General features: G+C 61.3%; 1 protein-coding gene across 3 annotated transcripts in view; it reads left to right on the top strand.

Annotated features, from left to right (window-relative positions):
- The window catches only part of PEPD (peptidase D), a 117,643-nt gene extending 95,523 nt beyond the window's left edge, over positions 1 to 22,120 (top strand). For all 3 annotated transcript variants that reach the window (XM_081107870.1, XM_081107872.1, XM_081107871.1), the window contains 6 exons: positions 657 to 725; positions 1,765 to 1,842; positions 10,943 to 11,091; positions 17,642 to 17,826; positions 20,975 to 21,166; positions 21,639 to 22,120. In XM_081107870.1, the coding sequence (XP_080963996.1) occupies positions 657 to 725; positions 1,765 to 1,842; positions 10,943 to 11,091; positions 17,642 to 17,826; positions 20,975 to 21,166; positions 21,639 to 21,776 (811 nt within the window). In that variant the 3' untranslated portion in view covers positions 21,777 to 22,120. The remainder of the gene's footprint in view (positions 1 to 656; positions 726 to 1,764; positions 1,843 to 10,942; positions 11,092 to 17,641; positions 17,827 to 20,974; positions 21,167 to 21,638) is intronic.
- Positions 22,121 to 22,541: the final 421 nt, after the last annotated feature.

Raw genomic sequence — 22,541 nt, 5'->3', positions numbered from 1 at the left:
TCCTGGCTTCCAAGGGTTCGGCACTGCTGATGTGATGTGGGTGTGGGTGTGGGTGTGGGTGTGGGTGTGGCTGGTGGGGCTTGTCCCAAGTCGGGAGAAGCAGGACCTGCCCCACCCAGGCCCTGCCTCTCTCCACCTTCCTGGAGACCACCCTGTCCTGCTCCTTCTGCATGTCCCTCGCCCCCATCCTCCAGGCCAATGCCCAGCCGCTCCTGCTGTCTTTCCCCTGCACCCCTCCCTGCGGTCAGGCCCACCGCCCCCATCAGCCCAGGTGAGTCCAGCGCAGGGGCTGGGAGAGCTTTTATGTTCCTCCCTGGCCTTGTCCAGCCCCTCCCAGTGGCAGGGTGTGGCCACTGGACTTGGGAGTCACAGGAAGATACTACCTCCAGCCCTGCAGAAACTGTGGCCCCTACGTCAGCCCATCTCCCCACAGGGCCAGGGCTGTCCTCGATGGGCCTGGCAGGCTGGGCAGCGCCGCAGTGTTGCAGGCAGCAAGCCCCTCTGGCCTTGTTCCCTCCGCACTGACCCCTGTGCTCTGTGGCTGACCCCGGACTTCAGCTTCAGCCTCACGGAGCGACGCCGGGGAGCTCAGGCCTCATGGGGGCCATGCAGGCTGTGATGACTCAGCTCCCTGACCCGTCTCCCCTCTCCTGCAGCCTCTTCGAGCACTACTGCTACTCCCGGGGCGGCATGCGCCACAGCTCCTACACCTGCATCTGCGGCAGGTAAGTGGGCATCCTGGCCCCGTGGGGATGATTGTGGAGGGGTTACGGGAAAGGGAGGGGTCCGACCGTTCCCCAGCTTAGATGCACCTGCTCACTCCCATGCGCACACCAGTGCCCACCTGAGCTTGGAAATTACTTCCCCTCTGAAGGCCCCGGGAGCGGAGCTTGACTCTGCCTGCTCTGGGAGTGCTGCGTGGAGGAGGGAGCCTGGCCACCATGGCCTCCTCACCCCTCCCCCACAGGCACACGCCCGGCATGTTGGGCTTCTGTGTGGAGTGTGTGCGTGCGTGTGTGTGTGTGTGTGTGTGTGTGTGTTTATAGGTATGTGTTTGAGGGGCATGTCCTGGCTGTGGGTGGCCCCCTTATCCCCTGCCTCTCCGGTCAGATGGTCTGGCCCCACTCAGCCAGGACGGAGCCGGCGATGCACGTGTCCTCGGCACATGAATAATACATGTGAACGTGTCAGTCCTTGGAAATGTTCTCTGGTAGATAGAGAGAAAAATCATTATTTCTACTTTTATGATTCCTGAGACTGCCAAACAGGGCCATAAATATTACACCCAGGTGAGTTTCTTTCCTTTGGACAGAAGAAAAGTCCTTTTTTTCTTAAAGGCATCGCTCATGAGGAACGTTCTCTTGAGCAGAGGAGCGCGAGGCCCGGGGCCGTCTGCGTCCCAGCTGGACTCCCGGCGGCCCGACCGCACCTAGGCCCCTCCCAGGGGACCTCCCCTGTCCCTTCAGCCACCAAGAAAGGAGGCTTCCCCGGGCTCCCCATTCTGTTCTTCACGCATGCTGCCCGCACCAGACCCACCCCCAGCACTGGCCCGAGCAGCGCCAGCAGGGCAGCCCTGTAGGGGGGCCCTCTCAAGCCTAGAGGCTGCCCCCCAGGGTGTGGCTGTAGTGACCGCAGGCTGTGGGCCTGATCCAGCCACCCTTGGCCTCTGCGTCCGGGCGTCGTCCTGCCCATGGGGCAGGTGTGGGGGCCCAGCCCTGGGGCCTGTGGTGAGGACCAGCTGTTGACCTCCCCTCCCCTCTGCAGTGGTGAGAACTCGGCCATACTGCACTACGGACATGCCGGGGCCCCCAACGACCGGACCATCCGGGACGGAGACATGTGGTGAGTACGGCCGGCCTGAGCTGCCCTGCCTGCTCTGCGTGTGAAGGGCGGGGCCACATGGGACCCAACTCAAGAGTGACTAACCCAGGCCTCTGGGTTCCGCCCTGCGAGGGCCGACCGCAGCGAGGCCTGGTCCTGCTCTGGGCCCAGGCTCCCCTGCCACGGGCACCGGCCTGCGTGGTGCCCCCTCTCCAGGAGCAAGGGAGCCCCGAGGGGCGGGGACCGGTGCTCCGGGGCTTGGAGACTTGGGAGGCAGGCTCTCTGAAGAGGGAGCCCTCTGATCTCTACATTAGCGCCAACACACTGACGCCTCTGTCTCAGTGCCGGTGCCGGGGGCGGGGGGGACACCTCTGCCCCTCTGAGACTTGGCAGCCTCGGCCGCAGGACATTACTGCAGGAGGTTGGAGGTGCTGCTTCGCCCCACAGCTGTTCACATGCCTTTTCTGAGCGGTTTGATGTGCTCCCAGCTCCTCGCGGAGCCATGACTAAGCAGTGTGGGTGGGACCCTCGGATCTGGGCCTTGGGAGGGGTCTGTGGGTGTCTCTCAGACCTGGACCAGGCCCCCATCTCCTGCCCTCTTCACCACCCAGACGTCAGGCGGGCCAGTCCCGGCTGCCATAGGGCTTCTGAGAGCCGCCCAGAGGCCACAAGCCCCACAGGCTGGCCTGTCGTGGCCTTCGACATCGTGCTGTGGCCATGGACCACAGGTGAGGGCAGCGTGGGGCATGTTCACTGTCCCTCCCGGGTCTCTGGAGCCTTTCCCTCCTGCGGCTGAGGCACCTGAGCAAGGCTCCCCCTGCCGGCTTCCAGGCAGCGCCGGGCTTCCTCTCCGTGTGTGCCCTGCTCGTCTGTCCCCGAGCTGGAGTTCCAGACCCCTGCCTCATGCACGTGTGACCCAGCCCTACAGCAAGGAGTGGGGAGCCTGTGCCTGGGGACCCCCAGCCATGTCCACCGGGGGCATGAACTGAGAGGCGTGCTCCGAGTTGTCACTGCCAAGTGTTTTGGGGAACCTACTCTGTCCCAGGGTCCCCCTCCCACAGGGACACCAGGCTTTGTGACTGGCCAAGGCTCTTCAGTCAACCGGCGTCAGTAGCTGGACGGGATAGTCTGTCTCAGGCCACAGTTGGTAGGAGCCCAACTCAGCCCTCAGGAAGGAAACAAACCACTTAGTTCCTTCTCTGAGCCTCAGTTTATGCATCTGTGAGTGGAGGTAGCACACACCTCTCGGGACTGCGTGGTGCAGAAACCACGTGTGCCCTCTCCTCGGGGGCCTGGGCCAGGAGCCCTGCTGCTCTCTGTGACCCTCTTTGAGTGTCCAACGGCCCCGGACCGAGGGCATGCAGCCTGGACAGGCCCTCCCCTGGACCTGGCACCAGAGGCACCCTGCTCCCACAAGTGACCACGTGCAGCAAGGTCACTGAGACACAGGAGAGGACCAGGTCCAAGTGCAGGGCCAGGGGGTTTGGGAAGGGTTGGCTGCCTCAGACTTGGCTCAGCTGGTGACTGAGGAAACGGAGGGGCCGGCCTTGCCCCCTGGGCCTTGGCTGAGCACTGTTGGCCCCAAGGAGAGACCGCCTGGCCTCTTCAAGGACTCTTGACTCCTGCAATGTTTCCCGATGTTCTTTGACTCTGCGGCCCATTCTGGCTGGGAGGACAGAACGTGGGAAGCCAGGCCCCAGGCTGGTTCTGGGTCCGGCCACAACAATGGTCCCAGCTGTTCGGGGGCAGCCCTGGCCAGCCGGAGGGCGGGAGTGTTTCTGAGCCCGGCACACCCAGAGGAAGTGGCTGCTTCTCCGCTCCCGTCTTGGTTTGCCCCAGGGAGTGTCTTCACCCGGGAGAGCCGGTCCCAGCTCTGATCCTGGGGTGGCCCCTGGGGGTGGGCCTGGCTGACCAGGGCTCAGCAGACATCACGCTTCCTCCCCCCAGCCCAGGTGCTGTGCCCTCAGTCCTCCTGGGCAGCACTGGCACCTGCGTCTCCTGGTCACAGCTTTAGAGACAGAAGTGATCCAAGGAATCCCTTGGATGTTAATGCCAAGCCCAAATTGGTGATTTTATTTTTCTAGTGCCAACTTTGAAATGTAGCCAGTAGAATAATTATGAGTTTATTATAGTCAATTTATTATGAAGCATTTAGAACAACATGTTTTGTTGATTACTGCTTTGGCCAGATTGCTGGCAGCGTTTATAAGCCATTGTTTTATTGAAATTGATCTGTCGAGCGCCCACTGCATTTGGTAAATAATAAATCACTCTGTTATCCCAACATAAAAGCCATGGCACTTCGTCATAAGGTATGAAACCAAAATATGAGCAGAGTGCAGAATGCTTCCTGAAGCCGAATCTCCCAGAGCAGGGACGCTCTGTGTCCCAGCCCCTCGGTGTCTGCCAAAAATGCCCCAAAAATACCTTAACAAAGGGGCTGTTTGGGGGGCGGAACTGGTCCAGGGGAGTCAGACTTGACCAGATAAGGTGGGGAGTGGGGAGTGGGTGCTGAGTGCACCAGCCCTTTCTATCCCTCTCCCCAGAGTCCTAGACACCCTCCCCATCCCGCCCCCCCACACCACACACACACACACACACACAGGGAGCCTGAGAGGGGCAGGGCTGTGTGATAATGAGCACAGAGGGTCCCCAGTTCAAGTCCCTGCCTTCCCCAGCTGAGTGGCTGTCCCTCAGCCTCAGTTTCTCTGTCGTCATTGGGGCTAACATAGCACGTAGCTCTGGGAGGATTCAGTGACAGTCGTGCTGAGCGTGGAGCTACCCAGCGTGGCCTCGGCAGGTAAGAGCTGCAGCACAGTGGCCATCTCCCCCGAGCCAGCAGGTCGGGGCCGCTCCTGCCTGCGCTCCGGCAGCTGGTTCCAAGACAAGCTGGAGGTGAGAGCCACCAGGCCCCGTGTGTGCAGATAGCCCTCGAGTCACGTGGTGTGCCTGCTTTGTGTTTTCAGCCCCCTAACCGTGCCCTGGGTGCGTGCCAGGTGGAGCCTGAAGCTGGCCAGGCCCCCCTCCCATGCCTCTGTCCTTTGAGTACCAGGAGCTTCCCTGGAGCCGGGCCATGGCCCCTGTCAGCCTCAGTCAGCACCCTGGAGATGGGGGCCTGGAAGTCTTACCCCACCACAGAACCTCAGAATTGTCACCCGAGAACTGCACAAAGCATCTCAAGGCCCACGCCTCACGCCATGCCAGCTCCTTATCGCCCGCACCATCCTCTGCGCCCTCCTGCACTTGCCCAGTCCTCCCAAAACAGCCTGGCCTTTGGAAACTGGAGCCTCCAAAGTGGGTGGAGGTGCCAAGAACTGGCATGCTGCCCGTGCGCCACTAGGGGGCGCCAGTGTCCATGTTTACATCCACTGGGAAGCAGTGCACCTAGAGTTGGGCCCACTCTTGTGCTGGACTTGGGGGATCTGAGGCCATCCTGGTGGCATCCCGCCTCTCCTGGTCCCGTCAGCAGGTTCACCCCTCGGGACAGGTGGGAAGGTGTGCTTCCAATGGGCTCTGATTTGGAAAACAGCTGGGACACCCCTCCTCACCTGCCACCTCCATCTGATCATGCGGAGGAGTGGTCCCTGGGGTAGGATGCCCTGTGGCCCTTCTCAGAACCTTCAAAGCACCATCTAAGGATTCGCAGGCCTGGGTTGCCCAGCTGCAGGCAGGATGTGGCTGGTGGGTAGTGAGCCAGCCCTGCCAGCACTGGCCAGAAGAGGGCAGCACAGTCTCGGGACATGTGGGCTGGGCCTTCTCCCTGCTGGCTTTGGTCTTCTGTGTCCTGGGGGCTGGGAGGGGTGCGGCCAGCCAGTTAGGGGAAGAGACCCATCCCAGCCTCACACTTAGCAGCCAGCCTTTCCCGCTCCAGCCCTGTCGTGGGACTAGGGCCCCATCTGTCTTCTTGCCCCAATGATGGCAGCCTGAAGCCCAGCTCTCACATGCCTTGCCCTGCTGACCAGAGAAGAGGGGGGCACCGCTCACGTCCGCCAAAGCCCCACTTCTCTTTGCCCAGACACGTAAGAGCTACCAGTTTCCTCCCTTGAAGACACCTGAACCCTGGCCGGCATGTAGGTGGTATGTGCTGCTCCTCCCGCTGCCCATGGCACACCCCCGAGCTGAGGTGGCACCAGAGCCCTTCTCTACCAGCTGCCCCGAGCTGCCTGCCCTTCCCTCCGGCAGATGAAGGGTCATGGCCAGGGCAGGCTCTTTTCCCAACTGGCCACCCTTTTCCTGCTAATAGCGCTGTTACCAGCTGGTTCCTTCCTGCCTCTTCTCTCAAGTTAGTTCCCTGCTAATTCCGCAGCTTTTATGTGGCCTGGACATTAGTTTAAACTGCTTGGGAAGCTCACCCTCAACTTGCCCGCTCTGTCTGTGGACAGCAGCCTGTGTCTCTGTCACAGACATCCATCACCCTGTCAGCCGCTTGGTCTGATATCTGCCTGGTGTCTGCACACTGCGGCCTGCAGAAGTGCAGATCTGGGCTGGGGCTCCAACCCAGCTGGCCAGGGGCTAGGGTGGGGGGCCTCTGCGTCCCTCTTTTCCTGGTGCCTGATGCCCCAGTGGGCTTTACAGGACGAGTGTCACCCCCAGGCCAGGCCAAGTCCAGCCCAGGCCCCTCCGCCTTCCTTTCCTTCAGAGGGACACCTGATTGTCCCCAGCCACCCCATCCTGAGGACCACAAGATCTAAAGGAGACACCCAGTCCTCAGGAACACCCTCAGTGGGCACAGGGCATGGTCAGCCATCTGTCCAGCCCCGTGGCCGTTGCCTGCAGGGTTCTGTCTGGTGAGCAGCACCATCGTGCACACACGCACCCAGACCGTGTCTTTCTCCCCATCCATTTAGTGTATGTTTCTTACCCACACCCCACTCAGATGACTTCACAGCCCAGTGTGAAAAGCTCGGGTCCAGACGGCCGGGTGCTCACAGACACCACGGGACACTGCTGACCAAAAAGTGAAGCGCAGCATGTGCTGCGCGCGTGACGCCGACTCACCGCCGCCCCCACGGAGGCCGCTGCCCTGCTCCCAGCCCTGGCCCCACTGTGCTGCGGTGGCAGCAAGCCCTCGGGCTGGGCAGCCACTGGGTCCCACCCACACACCAGGCCAGGTGCCTGCAGTGTCCTTCCTGGGACGTGGCCCACGTTGCTGCTCTGCTCCTGCCCTGTCCCCTGTAGAACAGACCGCAGTTCTTTCCAGACACTCAGGAGGCCCCAGCCCGCACCTGCTCTTGCCCCCAAATGTGCTGGGATTGCTGGCCGTGGGAGCTGCTGCTTGGCTTTCCTGTCTTCCTGCCCCTCGAGGGCACTGTCGCGTGGCTGGGTTGGGGAGCAGGGATGCCCGAAGGCACTGGGGAGAGGTCTACTTGGTGGTCAGCCTGTGGCCCAGAGGGAGCCTCCAGGACTCCAGTGATGGTCTTTGCCCCATGGGCACACCTGGGCTTGGCACTCACAGAGCGTCTGGCTGGGAGTGGGCGGCTGGCTCAGGGGCCTCTCTGCAGGGGCTGCCCACGGCGGCCCACAAGCTGGAAGTGACCGGTACGCCTTCCTTTCTGTCTCACGCTAAGGTCTGTAGGGAAGCGAGGGTTTCCTGCTGTTCAGAAATCCCCTGGCCTGGCCTCGAACGCGCACTGGGTGGCTGCAAGTTGGGGTCTGAAATGCTCCTGTCCTCAGGGCTGGGTGTATGCATGCACACACGTGCGTGTACGCATCATCTTGGGTGAGAGGTAGTGAGTGTTGGCCACAACTCAGGAGGTTAAAATGAAGCTACATGCCGAGTGCAGAGTGGCCCTTGTGTAAGCACTGCAGCCTTCCCCCAACTGCTCCCAACCTCGTCACTGGCCAAGTCAGCTTTTAGGCCGCCTGCCTGTGGCTGGCTGGTCCCTGCAGTGGGACCGAGGGAGCTGAGGGGCTGGGGAGGGGCTGGGTGGGCCTGTGGTGGCAGGTAGCCCGGGCATGAAGCTGCCCGGGAGGAGCCAGCGGAAGACAGAACCTCTCCTCCCAGCCAGAAATAGAAGCAGATGAACACATGTGAGGAACGGGAGGCCAGCGTGTTGCTTGGAGATGTGTAATATCTCCCCAGATGTCTTACATTATCACACACATTCACGCAGCCAAGGATGGTAGGGTTCCTGGTGGCGTCTCCAGGCAGCCGGGGAGGAGGGAGCCTGCGTCCTCGGCTGAGCCAAAGCATGACTGAATTCTCCATCGTCAGCTTGCGTTCAGAGGACGGGTGAAGTGGACACAGAGGAGTTAGCGGGAGATGATTTATAAAAGAGATGGCTTTCGTCCCTGGTTCCAGAATGGCTTGAATCTGAATAACTCATATGTGCAGGAACTCCGGGGGGGACGGGGGGTGGATTTTTTTTTTTTTTTTTTAAGCAGAAAGATAGGGAACTGAGAGCACGAAAATAGACTTGAGCCCCGTGCTTGCGCGTCGCTGGGCAGGATGGAGCTGCCGGCTGCTTGTGCACTTCCTTCTCCAGAAAGCGGATGATTTTAAAACAAAATATACAGCTGAGGCCTTGGAGAATCTCAGTGATAAGGCCAGGCCGGCCGAGTCCCTCCGTGCACCCGCACCCCGTGTTCTCTGGGTTGTTGAGCAGAGCGGGGGACTCGGTCGTCTTGTCCGCCTGGGAAGGCTCGTTTTCACTGTTAGGTGTCTGTAGCATCTGTGTGCTCTGGGGCTTCCTGGTTGTTTAAACAGTGCAGTTTCTGTGTTTCTTTGAGATCCACGCCTGGGGTGCTGCTGCAGGGCGCCTTCTGATGTGGCGGCCCCGGCATCTGTGTCCCCCACGCTCCTGTCTTACATCCATTCCTGCATGTTCTGAACAACAAGCCACAAACCATTTTCCTTTCTTGCCTCCGAGGAACCCGGATGAAAATGCTCTGCTCCCGGGTGACACTGGCCCAGGGCCCCACACAGCTCTGTCCCATGCCTGCCTGCACGCTGGCCCCGAGAGGACACAAACCTGCAGCACTGTGGCTGTCCCCATTTTAAAGGCGGGCACACTGAGGCTCTGAAGGCCAAGTGCTGGGGCCAGGACAGGAGAACCCATCTCTGTCTGGTCTCTCAGCTGATGACGCCCGACTCAGAGCCTCAGTAGTTAGAGGAAAGATGTGCCCATCTTCCCGGCCAGCCCTGGGCAGGAGTCAACCTGCAGGGAGCAGCTGGCCCAAACCTGTGGCATCTGCAGCCTCCTGGCGAACAGGTGCCCGGGCGTTTCTGTTCAGGGCCTCTCTGTTTTATCATCCCGGCTCCCACACTGGGCGTGGGCGGGCCACCTCAAGGAGGCCCAGGGCCCCCTCGATCCTGTGACTTTGACCTAACCCACAGTTCCCCTGTATGCTGCTGGGGGCTCTTCCCCACCCCTGAGAGTCACCTGAGGTGTTATCTGGTGGTTTTTGCACTGTTGACACTGCTTGTGGTGTTTTGCAATTGGAAAAAGACGGGAGATTAAAGGGTGCCCAGCTAGGAACTTTGTATTCCAGCAAAATACCCGGGGATCCTGAGCTTTCAGTGTTTTCCTTTAAAAATCTGTTTTGGTGCTGCCTGTCACGCCATGTGGCCTGCCCCCTGCTCCATGAGCTGGGCTGGAGTCCCCCACTCTACCGTGGGGTAGGGGCCCCCAAAGACACAGGCAGCTTCTAGAACATTCGTTGAGTGGCTGTGTTGACCTTTAGAATTTGGGTTTGGGTGAGAGGCCCTTGTAGGAGTGGCAGGCACGGCTCTGCCCCTGCACTCACTCAGGTTCCCAGAATATGTGTGGCTGCAGACCGGCCCCCACGGGGAGCTGGCAGCCAGGCACCAAGCCGAGCAGGGCTCCAGCCGGTCACGCACGCCAGCCCCTCCATCTCAGCTCCACCTGACTCTGTGGTCCGCAGGATCTCAGGCCTGGGGCCCAACCATGTCCCTCAGCTTGGTCCCAACCCTGTGAAGGGTGAGGGGCTGGTGGGCGCCCACCCTGTGCTTGCCTTGAGCCTGCCGAGTGCTCTGGTGGGACAAGACAGGGAGGGTCGCTCTGTCTGAGCACCCTGCTCCTTCCATCCGGGGCCCTAGTCAGCCTGGTGGCCCAGTGGGAGCCATGCCTGGACCCAGCAGCCCCTGTGTGTTCTGTCCCACTCCACTGTGGAGGGGCGAGGGTCCTGAGGCCTGGGGGCCCTGTGTGCACAGTCTGGAAGCAAGGGTGTGGGAGCGCGGCTTAGCCTACTCCTGAGGTCAGTGCACTAGGGCCCTGTCATGGGATGTCTAGAGGGCAGGTCATCGCGGCCTGTCCTCCTGACTCGGCGGCTGGCCCATCTGTCCCAGCACCGACCTGCCACTGCTGGCTTACGCCACCGGCTCCCGGCCTCGTCCATCCTCTCTGTGTCCACTCCTTCCCTCCGGGCCTGCTGGTCCCGCTCTGCCCCTGCGAACGCTGGGGCTCTGGGCAGCCCAAGGGTGGTGTACAGCTGGCCAGGCCCCGGGAAAACCCTGCTGGACGCGGCGGCTCTCCCTCTGTCAGGCCCTGCAGAGCACATCTGTCCATCCCAGCAGGAGAGGGACACTCTGCTCTGGCCAGAGCTGAAGCAGACCTGTTGCTGGGTTTTCACTGAGACACTGGGCCTGCGAGAGGCAGGCGGTGCGTCTCAGCCCATGTTCCTTGTCAGACAGGTGCGTCCATCCTAAGGGCCCTGTCCAGGCCCATGTACTTTGCCTCTGGGCTGCAGCCATGCCCTGTTGCTGGGAGCAGGGCAGTCCTGGGAGGGTCTGTTGGATACTCACATGGAGGCCAGGTGGTGGAGGGTCCTGGGGACACCTCTCTCTCTCCCTCATTCTCCAAGTGAGTCTCCACAGCCGAGCATCCAGTGGCCTGGGCAGCAGAGGTGCTGGAGGGCGGGGTGTGCCCAGGGTCTTCCTGCTCTGGGGTCAGAGGTCTCCCAGGACAGGCAGGGTTCCTTTGCTGCTCGTGCACCGTAAGAAGACATTGGGGTAGGAGGACCCCAAGCTGCTGCCCGAACTAGTCGTGAGACGGCTCGGGCTCAGCCCCCTGATGTGCCCTTGAGCGCCGGGTGGGAGGAAAGCGATGGGCAGGGGTGTTCCCGAGCACCCCACTGGCCTCATGCCCTCTTCTCCCCACAGCCTGTTTGATATGGGTGGCGAGTATTACTGCTTCTCTTCTGACATCACGTGCTCCTTTCCTGCCAATGGCAAGTTCACCGAAGACCAGAAGGCCATCTACGAGGCGGTGCTGCGGAGCTGCCGTGCCGTCATGAGCTCCATGAAGCCAGGTGAGGGCAGGGGGCCTGCGGGAGGGCCACCTGGCGTGGGGTTGGAGGTGGCGATGTGCCTGGCCCTGCTCTCTGATGTGGGGGGCACCAATGAGAAGCAGGTCTGTCTCGCCTCGCATGAGCAGCCAGTAAGGCTCAGGTGGTGTTGGGTCCCCAGGGCCACGCCTAGAAAGGGGGCGGCTGCCGCGCAGGGTCAGAGCTGCGAGTCAGAGCTCAGCCCAGGCCGCCCCGTGTGCCATCTGACCTCCACCTGCACATCCCCTGCCTGCCCTGGCCACTGGGGTGTCGGCACGTTCCCTGCCGTGTCCCAGCGCGGAGTTCACGGCAGGCAGGGCTTGGGCAGTTCTGGACACTGGCACCTGGGTGCACGTGCAGTGCCCTCTTGCTCAGGGCCAGCAGCTGCACTGGGTCTGGCGGGCACCGAGTGTCCCTCCAGTATTCAGGGAAACAGGCAGAGGCTGTAGGGCCAGGGGGGGCTTGGCCGTGACAGGCCTTGAAGACCCGACTCTGAGCTCGTACTCAGTTGAGTGGGACTGTGGCAGTTAGACTTGCATCCCTCTGAGGAGACTTCATTTTAGAAAGGAAAGAGAGGAGGAGGTCCTGAGCCCGAGTGTGAAGGCCCCACTGGGCTTCCTGCCGGCCCCGCACCGGCGGCTCAGCATTTGCTCCACAGCCCCTGTGGCCCCACAGACAGTTGCTGGGGTGACTTACAGCCGAGTGCTGCTTTTGAGGGGCCCTCAGCAACTGTCTTCCGAGGAGGCGCACTGTGAGCAGGATGGTCCCTGCCTGCCCTGGGAGCCCTCCTCCCCCCTTGTTAGAAGCTGGGGAGCCAGGGAGGGGTGCTGGGGGGACGCCAGGCCCCACTCCACACCCTCACTTGTCCAACAAGAACAGAGCTTGGTGATCAAATGAATCCCAGGACGAGCTCAGAAATGTCCCAGTGGAAAGACAAGGAAACCTAAACGTCAGCTTCTGTGGGGGACAATGCTGACGGGACTTGCCTGGTTTCGCAGCTGCATAAGCAAACAGTATCTGTGCTAATTGTCTGTTTGAAAAGCAGCAGTGTGTCCTCATTACTGCGGGGTAACTCCCGGGGGACTGTCGTGTGAAGACAAGTGCAGGACGGGGCGGCCAGGGCCCTCTCCAGTGAGAGGCAGGTTCCCGTGAGCTTCAGTCCACGGAGGGGGTGCAGGACAGACCACGGGTCAGCGGCCTGGGGGGAAGGAAGTGCTTGCTGTGACCTCTCCGTGCTCCGACCTTTACTAGTAAGCCGGCATGCACCCATTGCCCGTAAACACAGCCTCTGTGAAGCCGCCACCCAAAGTGCTGCTCTCCCCTCTTCACACCCCAGGGATGAGCACATCATCAGTCATTTGTGTAAGCATTTCAGATGCAGGGAGAGGGTTTGCCTGGGCTGTTCGGCAAACCCACTCCCTACAGCCACCCTAGAGCAGTGAGGTTCCCCTTAAACACCCAGGTCTCTTGCAGCCTCACCTCCCACTTCCCAGCACCCAGTGCCCCTCCCTCTCCCTCCTTGTTCACCACCCACCCTGGTCACCTTGGCCTGGGGCTGCAGGGCCCCCCTCCTGAGCCCCGCCCCCCAGGCTCCCACACGGGTGGTGCAGACCACGCACTGGGCTCTGGGGCCCTTCATGGTCTGTAGAAGCAGTTGTGTCTCAGTGTGCGTGAGCAACCCCTTTGTCATTCCATGTACAGCCTGTGCGGTTGTGTGCAGCTGCCCACTTCTGGCTCTGCCCCTGGTGTCAGGGTTCTGGCTGCCTATGGGAAGTGCCTTGGCTCGGAGTGGCCAGACCACAGGAGTGGATGCTGAGAGAGCCGAGGTGGCCAGGTGGGAGAAGGGCACCGGGACCTGTGCTGGCTCCCGTGGCTCCCGTGGCCTGTGGTCAGGCACCTTTGCGGGCTCTGTATCCCTCAGTGGGGCAGGGGTTGGACTCTCCTCAGGCCTCTCCTTAAAGATGGCGGGGAACGTGGGGGTCGGCTGACAGAGGTATGGGGACAGCGCACACCCAGACCACGGGTGCCCTCTGCGGCAGGAGGGCTGTCTCTGGGCGCCGTGTGGTCCCTCTGGCCTAGGAAGCCCTCCTGCTTGCTATGGGACAGCGGGTGAGTTCCCGCCCACCCTGGCCTCATTTACTCCTGCGGGGCGCTCGGCCAGGGTGCGGGGGGGGGGGGGGGGGGGGAATCGGGGGGGGGACCACGAGGACACTGAGCAAGGCAGCCACGTTCAACTCAGCATCCAGGCGCCTGCAACTTGGGCACACACTATCCTGTCCTTCTGCAGCGAGAGGGTCCCCAGAGATCCTGGCAGCAGGCAGGGGTCTGAGGGGGGCGGGCTGGAGGCCCTCATCCTGGGCCAGCTGAGCCTGCCAGGCAGCTCCCTGCAGCCCACAGGGCCTGCCTTGGGACCCCTGCCCTAAGCCTCCCCTCCTGCACCCCCCAGGGCCTGGCTCATATATCATCCCTGGAGGGCCATTGTCTTAGGATGAAGTGAGCTCTCTGTCTGGAAGTGACTCTGAGGATGCAGCTGAGGAGCTGGGGGAGGGGGGATCTTGGCTCAGGGCCTCCGAGCCCCCAGGCTGTCACACTCTGGGCAAGAGGCCCCAAGGCTGTGATGGATGCCGCTAAGGCTCTGGGAACCAGCCCCAGCAGAAGGCCCAGCAGGCTCCCAGCTCATCAGGGCAAGGTGTGGTCTGAGGGGGACCAGGTCGGCACAGAAGACCAGCTGGTGACCTGGGGCTGCGCTGCATACATACTGGGGGCTGGTCCCTCTGAGCCAATAGGCAGGTGATGGGGCACCCACCTAGAGGTTACCCTGCCACCTGGGGTCTGAGTGCACAGAGGGGTGGGGTGGGTGCACATCCAAACCCTGGCCCACGAGGTGACAGCTCTGGCTGCAGGAGAGCCACGAAGACGGCTGGGGTTCATACACAGGCCACACGTGTGCCTGGCATGGAGCAGGCACAGGTCCCGCCTCTCAGTGCTCAGAGGCTGTAACCAGGGCACAGCTCTGCCAGTGTGCATGGAGAGGGCAGTCTGGGAGGGCTTCCTGGAGAAAGCTTCCTGGAGAGGCCCACAGGAGGAATGAGAGTGAGTCTGGGAAGGAAGGACCCTTGGAGGGTGGTCCCGGCTAAGGAAGCAGCAAGTGGAGGCAGCGCTCTCAGCACTGTTGGCCCAGGAGTGGATGAGGGTGAGGCTAGAGATGAGAGCTGGGCTGAGGATCTCGGGGCTCTGTCCTCGGAACACAGACTGGCCCCGTCTGACCTGTAGTCTAAAGAGGTGGCCTTGGTGTCCAGGCCTTAGGCAGGGTGAGGGGGCATGGGGTGTAAGGCACTGCAAGGGATGAGAAGGAAACAGCAGGGGTGCAGGAGGGGTGGGGGCTTCAAATTCAGATGTTCGGGACGAGAGGACAAGATTTGGTGTGTGCTGGAGGCAGATGGCATCTGTCTCTGCACTGTGACCCCCCAATGTGGTGTCCCAGTGTGAGCAGGCTTGGGGACCTCTGATGGCTTCTGGCCGGGCTGTGTGGGCGCCGAGGGGCCTGTGAGCTGCTGAGGCGCAGGGAGCCCGGGAGTCAGGGCATGGGCCTCAAACTGTGGGCTGGGCCTAGGCGTGGGGACCCCCTCCATTTGTGCCCACCCCACCCCTACAGCAGCCTCCACACACTTCAGGGACCCTTGCCTTGGCCATGGGTGTCGTAACCACCATCCGGGCCAGACGCTGGGCCAAGTTGCTGGAGGTTTAGTCACTGTCACAACCCTAACCACACACAGGCAGAAACTCTCGCTCCCAGCCAAGAGCGCAGTGTGCAAGGCCTTCCCGAGGGCCTGCAGGCGAGGAAGACTAGAGGCGCCGTGGGGACCGCCTGGGCCCACACGTCCGGCCCCACAAGGGGCCAGAGGACAGGAGAGGAGCCGAGCTGCCAGCACGCGCATGATTTATACCTGATCCCCCTCTGCCGAGGCCAGGCCCACTGTGGGAGCTGCCGGGTCCGAAGGCAGGGTGGCCTTGCCAGGGCATCGGGAGAAGGCCCCGCCAAAGAGACGGCGCTGCACTGGGGTTGGGGCATCGGCTGCCACACAGGATGCCCTTCAGCCCAGGGGCTGGCCTTCCAAGTGTGCAGAGCTGCTTCGGGGCCCTTTTAAGCTAGGAGCTTCTGGCGGGAGAATAGGCGGTGCAGTCTCCCCTGAACTGGCACTCTGCCAGGCCCGGGGGCGGGGGGATAGGAGGGAGGCATTGCTCTCCTGGAGGACACAGGAGGAGCGGGAGGCAGCCCTGTCTAGGGGATTAGGAGCAAGGAGAGAAATCACTGGGACAGCGAAGAGAGTGACTGGGGAAGGACTCCAGGGCGGGGCTGACTTTCATGCCGAGTCCCCAAGGATGAGGAGTCTCGGGTCAGGCCCGGCCTGCAAAGGGCCTGAGGCGGGAAGACCTTATTGTGCTTCTGGCACAGGGTGGCCTTGCCTGGGGAGCGGGCGGGGGGGGAGGTTGTCTGTCTTGGAGAAGAGCCGTGGTCCAAGGCTGAAGCAGACCCAGCTGTGGCCCATGAGTGAACAGGAAGTGGAGCCAGGGTCTGGCTGGACACAGGTGATGGGTGAACAGTGGCTTATGGCAGTTTGCGGGGAAGGCGACCAGTCCCCTGGAAGGTGCTTCTGCGGCTAGCTCTCCAGGCACCAGGGGCATGTTGGCACAGAGGCCTCGGAGGCTCACAGAGGCGAAGGCTTGCCCTGGTCACAGCGCGGAGCAGCGGAGCTGGCATCGGTGTCCCGGGTCTTCGTTTCAGGATGCCATCCATTAAGAAAAGGCTCCCACCCCAGCTCCAGCTGGGGTGCAGGCTGGGCTCTCCCTCCACAGAGAGAGTAGCCAGACTCCAGACCCCAGGACACCACCCCCACCTCAGCACCTCTTGGGCCAAGGTGTGTAGAACAGGGCTGGGCTCCAAGGAGGCGCTCTGTCTCCAGGGACAGGCCTCGGTGTCTTCCACCCTGATCTCCCTGCACCTCGGGCCCTGGACTGGCCACTGCCGTGTGAACTAGCCAGGGTGCCGCCCCACCCACCTGCTCAGAGCCTGGATCCTGGGGACCCAAGAGGTTGGACTAGCCCTGTACCTACACCCATCCAAGACCCCAACTGTGGGGCCTCTATCTCTAGCAGTGGAGGGACCCCATCTGGGTGACTGGTGCCTAGCTCGAGTGTCTGAGAGGTGATGGCCTGTGTCCCATCTCCCTCTACCCCTCGAGCCATCGTCTGCCCTCTGAGGTTCAGAGTCCTGAGACCAGCCAGATCCTGGGGGCCCAGCCGTGGCCAGCGAGCGACCAGTGCAGCCCTCACAGTCCAGGATCCCAGTGCTGCCCTCCTACAGCGGAGATCGGCATGATGGGTTGTGCAGAGAGCAGGGTGGGGTGGGCGCAGAAGAGGGGGGTCTTGGGAGCCAGGGTTGCCACATGGAAGGGGTTATATGGACCGGTGCTGACAACCTCTGGCCAGAGCACAGTATAGAGGTGCAGGCCCCCACCCTGTCCACCTGGCCCTGGGTGCCCTGGGGCCACATGGCCTGCCCAAACAGCCCTCGTGAGGTAGGGCAAGGAGCTTCACTGGCCTAGGTCCCTATGTGGTGCTTGTGCTGAGTGCCTAGCGCCTTGAGCAAGGCTGAAGGTGGACTCCATGGAGCCCATGGGCAGGGCTGAGTATGCCTCTCCAAAAGCCCCAGGCTGCGGCCCTCAAAGGTCCCTGGGGATCCAGGCAGGGCTGAGCCACAAAGCCCTGGAGAGCCTGCTCACCCCGAAACTCAGTGCCTGGGAATGCTCTCCACAGTGACCTTTGCCCCAGAAATGTGGGGCAAAGATGAGTTTGATTAGCAGCCTGGGGCTTGGATGTTTGGGCTGCCGCAGAGATGGTCACCCAGAGCTTGTAGCAGGCGGGGCCACAGACCCCTGCCAGCCAGCCCGTGAGGCTGTGCCAGCTGCACCTTCACCCCAGAAACCTTTGTTCTCCTACAGTGGCTCCCAGAGAGATTCAGCCCCATGGAGGGCAGGGAGGAGGGGGCTGCAGAAGGGCCCCTCTCCCCAGCCATGGCATCCTCTGGCCCCACAGCCTGAGGCTCATGAGCAATGTTTGGGCCTGAGCCTTGCTGGGGTTCCCTGCAGCCCCTCTCCCCCACATCCACTGATGGGGACATTCAGCTCTCCTTCTGATGCCCAGTGATCTGGCTGAGATCCCATGGCCCTCAAAGCACACACTGGCCGGGGACAGGGACAGATAGCATGGCCTGGGAGCACACCTGTCTAGGCCCCTGGCCATGGGTGACAGAAGCCTGCCTCTGAGGACCCAGTGGAGAAGATGGGGTTAAGTTCCAGAGCTGTGGCTGGGAAAGCCCTGCATGGAGGGCACACAGCCTCATCACCCCTGCCCCTCACCTCAGGACATCCCGCCTCAGCCAGTGAGGGCTTTGTGTCCCCCAAATCTTGCCCTGGGGAGCCCTGGCCAGGCCGCCAGTCTCCACAGCTTACTGCAGCCTCCATCTGAGCCGCAGGCGTTTGGTGGCCTGACATGCACCGCCTCGCTGACCGCATCCACCTGGAGGAGCTGGCCCGCATCGGCATCCTGAGTGGCAGCATCGATGCCATGGTCCAGGCCCACCTGGGAGCCGTGTTCATGCCTCATGGGCTCGGCCACTTCCTGGGCATTGATGTGCACGACGTGGGAGGCTACCCAGAGGTCAGTGTGCACATATCGGCCCAAGTAGCCTGCCTGTGGGCTGTCGCTGAGCCTGAACTCCCCGGGGTGGGTTAGGGCTCTGAGAGACAGCTGCAGTGCAGTGAGTCAGGCAAGGCTCATGCCCCTCCTCCCCTTCCACCTATTGGTTGGTCCTGGTCCAGGCTGCTGCCACAGTGTCCGCACCCCAAGGCCAAGGCGGGAGTTTCTGTGAGCATGCCTCCTCCAGTGGCCGCCTCACAGGGCCTGCCGGTGTCTGCACAGTGAGCCCTGGGCGGTGCACTGGGTGTGGCCTTTCCTGAAGGCTGGTAAGTGGTCAGTGTTCCATGCATGGGGTCCCCACAGGGCAGTGGGAGCCCCGAAGCTGGGTCTTAATGATGGAACTGGCACTGTACTTGTCATGCTCTCCTGCCTCTGGCTTCATTCAGACTGGGGTGATAGGGCTCCACCAGCTGGTGGCTGGCCCTGGCTCCTCCTGAGACTAGCTGAGCCCAGTGCTCTCACAAGCCAGCAGCAGACCCCTGACCCTCCCTGGAGCACCCTCTGACCAATCAGGCCCCTGGGCGAGCATGTTTCTGTGGCCTCCTCCTGTCCTTGGCCAGCGGGGAGGCTTGTGTGGGCGTCCCCAGCTAGGCTTTCCCATCCACCTCCTACCGACTGATCCTCGAAAGGACCACCCAGAGGGCCCTCAGGAGGCCCTGCCCGGCAGGTGGCTGCAGCCTCTCGGGCCCCAGTGGGTGGGGGCGAACCCGGCCCTGCCGCCTGGCCTGGTGCCCAGGGCGCAGGGGCTGATTGTGCAACCAGTGCACGCCCTGGGGCCCACCAGCCAGTTAGCCAAGACTAGGCTTGGCCTGCTGGCTGCAGGGTATTTTGAAAGCACTACGAACGACTTTGGGGGGGTGGGGGGTTCGGGGGGATTGCTCAAGAGAAGCATTATTATTCAATTATTTTTTCCTCAAGTGTAAACAGTTAAATTTGGAGAAACAAAATCAGTTTTAATTTCCTAATTTCTATCCATCACATTGTGTACAGGGAGCCAAGAGCAGGGCCTTCCAGACATTGTTAACTGAGGTTCGTTATTCATTAGTCGCCAGAGCACTTTTTTTCCACCAGAGAAAATTGGCAGCAAGCTGTTTTCATCTTTTCCAGTAAGCAGCCCTTTGTGCTCAGCCTATTCTTCTGACAGATAAACATTGTGGAAAAAATATGGCTTTTCCTATAAAAGTCATTTGTTTTACTTCAGGCCTACAGACACATCTGGGTCTCCTCTGCTCGGAGCCCAGTAAAAGTTGAGGCCCTGTCAAGCCCTCTGTCTGGGTGTAACCCCATGTGGGCCAGGCAGAGGCCAGCGCCCCCCACCTCCAACAGGCTGGAGCCCCTGGGCCAGAGGGCCTGGAGGCTCGGCCTCTCCCTAGCGGGATCTGCTCTGCACTCTGTACTCGGCCCAGCCTTGTCCTCCCAGCCCTGCTCTGGCCGGTCCTGTGGGCCCCGGGGCAGACTCCTGAGCAGGAATGCTCTGAAGGCAGCAGTTGGTGGCCTGTGCCCCCCAGCGATCCCTGCCATTCTTCCCTCTCCTCACCTGACATTTGGGGAAGGAAGCCTGCCTGAGTACAAGCTCGGGAAATCACCCCTCCCCTCCGCAGTCCGTGGGACAGCTCTGCTGAGCCCAGAGCGACTGAGGGGAGCTGGGACATGACGTTGTCGGGTCTCTGCCTCTGCCAGGCCCCTGGCTTTGGCAACCTTGGAGTGAAAAAGAGGACAGACACTTGGGGGTAGCACGAAGTTAAGGGACAGCAGTGGGGGAGCCCAGGGCAGGCACAGACTTCAGATGGAAGGAGCAGGGATCCCGACTCCTAGTTCTGACAAGCAGTTTCTGGGCAGGAGATACCCCCCAGTCACTTGGCACCGGGATTGCCATTCCAGACTGGACCCTTCCGGGTCCCCCACCCTCCTGCCTTACCCCCTCAAGGCAAACAGTGTTGTGGGGCTGGGTACCCCACCAGACAGGCTTCTGTGCCCAGAGCATGACCCACAGGGGTCATGGTGCCTTGTGTCCCTTCCACACCTCCATCCCAGCATGCCTCATGCCAGGTCAGAGTGGCCGTGTGCCCCTCTGTCCCCACCCTCATGGAATCATGGTCACAGCCTTCCCCGCTGTGCCCAGCCATGGAGGCTGAGCCAGCCTGTTTCTGGTTACCTTACATGAACCACTAATTGAAGTCTGATGTTCTTGGCCCCCAAACAGTCAGAAGTGACAGCTCCGTCTCCAGCAGCTGGGCTGCAGGGGATTGCTGCGAGCGGGGCCGGGCACGTTCACAGCTGACCAAAAAGCTTGCTTGCTATCCACTCACTCCCAGGCCTTACCTCAGGGACCTGGGGAAGATGGGGGAATTCTGCAAGTGTCCTAGGCACCACCTGCCCTCGCAGCCAGGCAGCCGTGTCAGCTACACCCGTGTGAGAAGACGGGCCCAGGCTGGGTCATGTCAGGGAGGAGATGCCTCTGCAGGGAGCAGCTGCCGCTGCTGCGCACTCCTCCTAAAGGGCTGGGAGCCATTGCCCAGGGCTGAGCTGGGTAGCCCCAAGTCTAGGCAAGAGCCAAGTACATGGGGTACGCGTGCATTTGTGCAAATACACGCCAGAGCTGGGGCTGGGAGGCCCATCCCGATGGCAGCACCTGCCCCTCCCCCTGGAAGACCACATGGAAAACCCACTTGGCCTGGGGGGTTTCCACTGAGCTGCCTGAAAGAAGGGATGCAGCCCAGGCTGCCTCGCAGCCTCCTTAAGAGCTTTTTTGGCTTCACAGCTTTGGCTTCTGCTCTCCTGGTGCGGAGAAGGCCCAGGTGAGGGCCGCCGGACAGCCAGTCCTCTGGGCCGCTTGCCCTGTGTGTGCATGTGGTGTCCACAGGGCTCCCGCAGGCAGTTTTTCGGGCAACTGGCAGGGCCACTAAGATCTGGGGTGTGTGCAGAGAACAGGGTCTCCTCTGAAGTGCCTGTGCCCCGTGCTGCAGGGGGGCTGAGCTGCGGACCCCGTCCCAAAGACTCCCCTGCCGCTGCAGCCAGACCACAGGCTGGAGCCAGCCCTCACAGAGGACACCTGCATGGGCAGAGGGGAGCTTCGTTAGGGTGTCCCTCACCTGCCCTCTCACCACAGGGCGTGGAGCGCATTGATGAGCCCGGCCTGCGGAGCCTGCGCACTGCCAGGCACCTGGCGCCAGGCATGGTGCTCACTGTGGAGCCGGGCATTTACTTCATCGACCACCTCCTGGATGAGGCCCTGGCCGACCCGGCCCGCGCCTGCTTCTTTAACCGCGAGGTCCTGCAGCGCTTCCGCGGGTTTGGTGGGGTGAGTGCCAATCAATGGGCCCCATGTCCTTGCTCCCAGAATACCCCCCTGCCGCTGCCTGCCATCTTTGCCCCAGGACAGGAGCCCTAGTGAGGGAGGGACAGTCTTGGCTTCCCCACTTGAGAAGGGCCTGGCTTGCCCTTTCCTGTGGTCTGTCACGGGACGGGTGCCTCAGCCCTCAGCAGAAGAGACAAATTCTGCAAACCCCTGCCCACTCCGGGGGTTCCTATCCACCTGGCAGGGTGCACGGGCAAGGACAGGGTGGGCAGGAGACATGAGCACATGTCTCAGCTCATGTCCAGGGGATGAGCCTTCCTCTCAGCTGTCACCCAAAGGCCTTTGAGGCCAGCCCCTTTGGTCCCCTGAAAGGGCTTCTCCCACTCAGTGACGGTCAGCCTGAGCTGGCAGGTCTGGCCCTCTAATCTTGAGAGTGAGGCCAGCAAGAAACACTGAGTCCATCGGTCTGACCCAGGTCCGCATCGAGGAGGACGTCGTGGTGACTGACAGTGGCACAGAGCTGCTGACCTGTGTGCCCCGCACGGTGGAGGAAATTGAAGCATGCATGGCAGGCTGTGACAAGGCCTTTACTTCCTTCTCTGGCCCAAAGTAAAGCCAGCTGGGAGTGCCCAGGGGGCAGCCTGCTGACTGGCCGGCCAGCAGCGAGAGGTGGAGCTGAGAAATCACATGCCAACACCGAAGTCTGATCACACCAAATAGTGCTGTGTCCCAGGAGGAACACTTTCATTAACTTTCTACAAGATTACACCCTAATCTGTTAATACTTCGTTTAAATGACAGTGGCTTTTAAAATGCTAATTACAAAAAAATCCAGCCACTAAATTGTGTCTTACTGTCATTTGTATTATGCTCAGGAAAGACAGATTTCCAATGTTTTGTTTTTCTCAAAACTCAATGCACAGAATGGAATTTGCAATTAAAGGTTTCCTAAGAATGGCCTCTTGTGCATGTGTCCTCTGTCCTTTAACCCCTCGCAGATGAGCCTGTTCACTGAGACCTGGTTACAGAGACCCCAGGCTCAGGTCAGACACACACGGAGCTGTCCCACACCACGCCATTGCACACACCGAAAGGTGAATCGGTGGCCTTTTTGATGTGGTTACTGCCTCACGGCTAGATTTCTGAAATGGGGAGAATTACGGAGCACTTAAAACAGTTATTTAAAACTTAAGACTTGCAGAGACCCTTGACCTTGATTTCCTTTTCATGTGGAACATGCTAGCAAAGCCAGCATCTGAAAGGTGACAGCACTTAAGACAGAGGCAGCACCGTGCAAAGGTGAGCTTTCCCATTCCTTCCATCTTTGCGGAAACCATCTGTCTTCCATAAATGTAAGCCCACTGACCAAATGCTACGC

This window comes from Myotis nattereri (genome assembly GCF_964212035.1).
Source record: "Myotis nattereri genome assembly, chromosome: 15".
In the NCBI taxonomy this organism is placed as follows: Eukaryota; Metazoa; Chordata; class Mammalia; order Chiroptera; family Vespertilionidae; genus Myotis; species Myotis nattereri.
The sequence above is the reverse complement of the archived record's forward strand: the minus strand, read 5'-3'. Positions and strand labels throughout refer to the sequence as shown.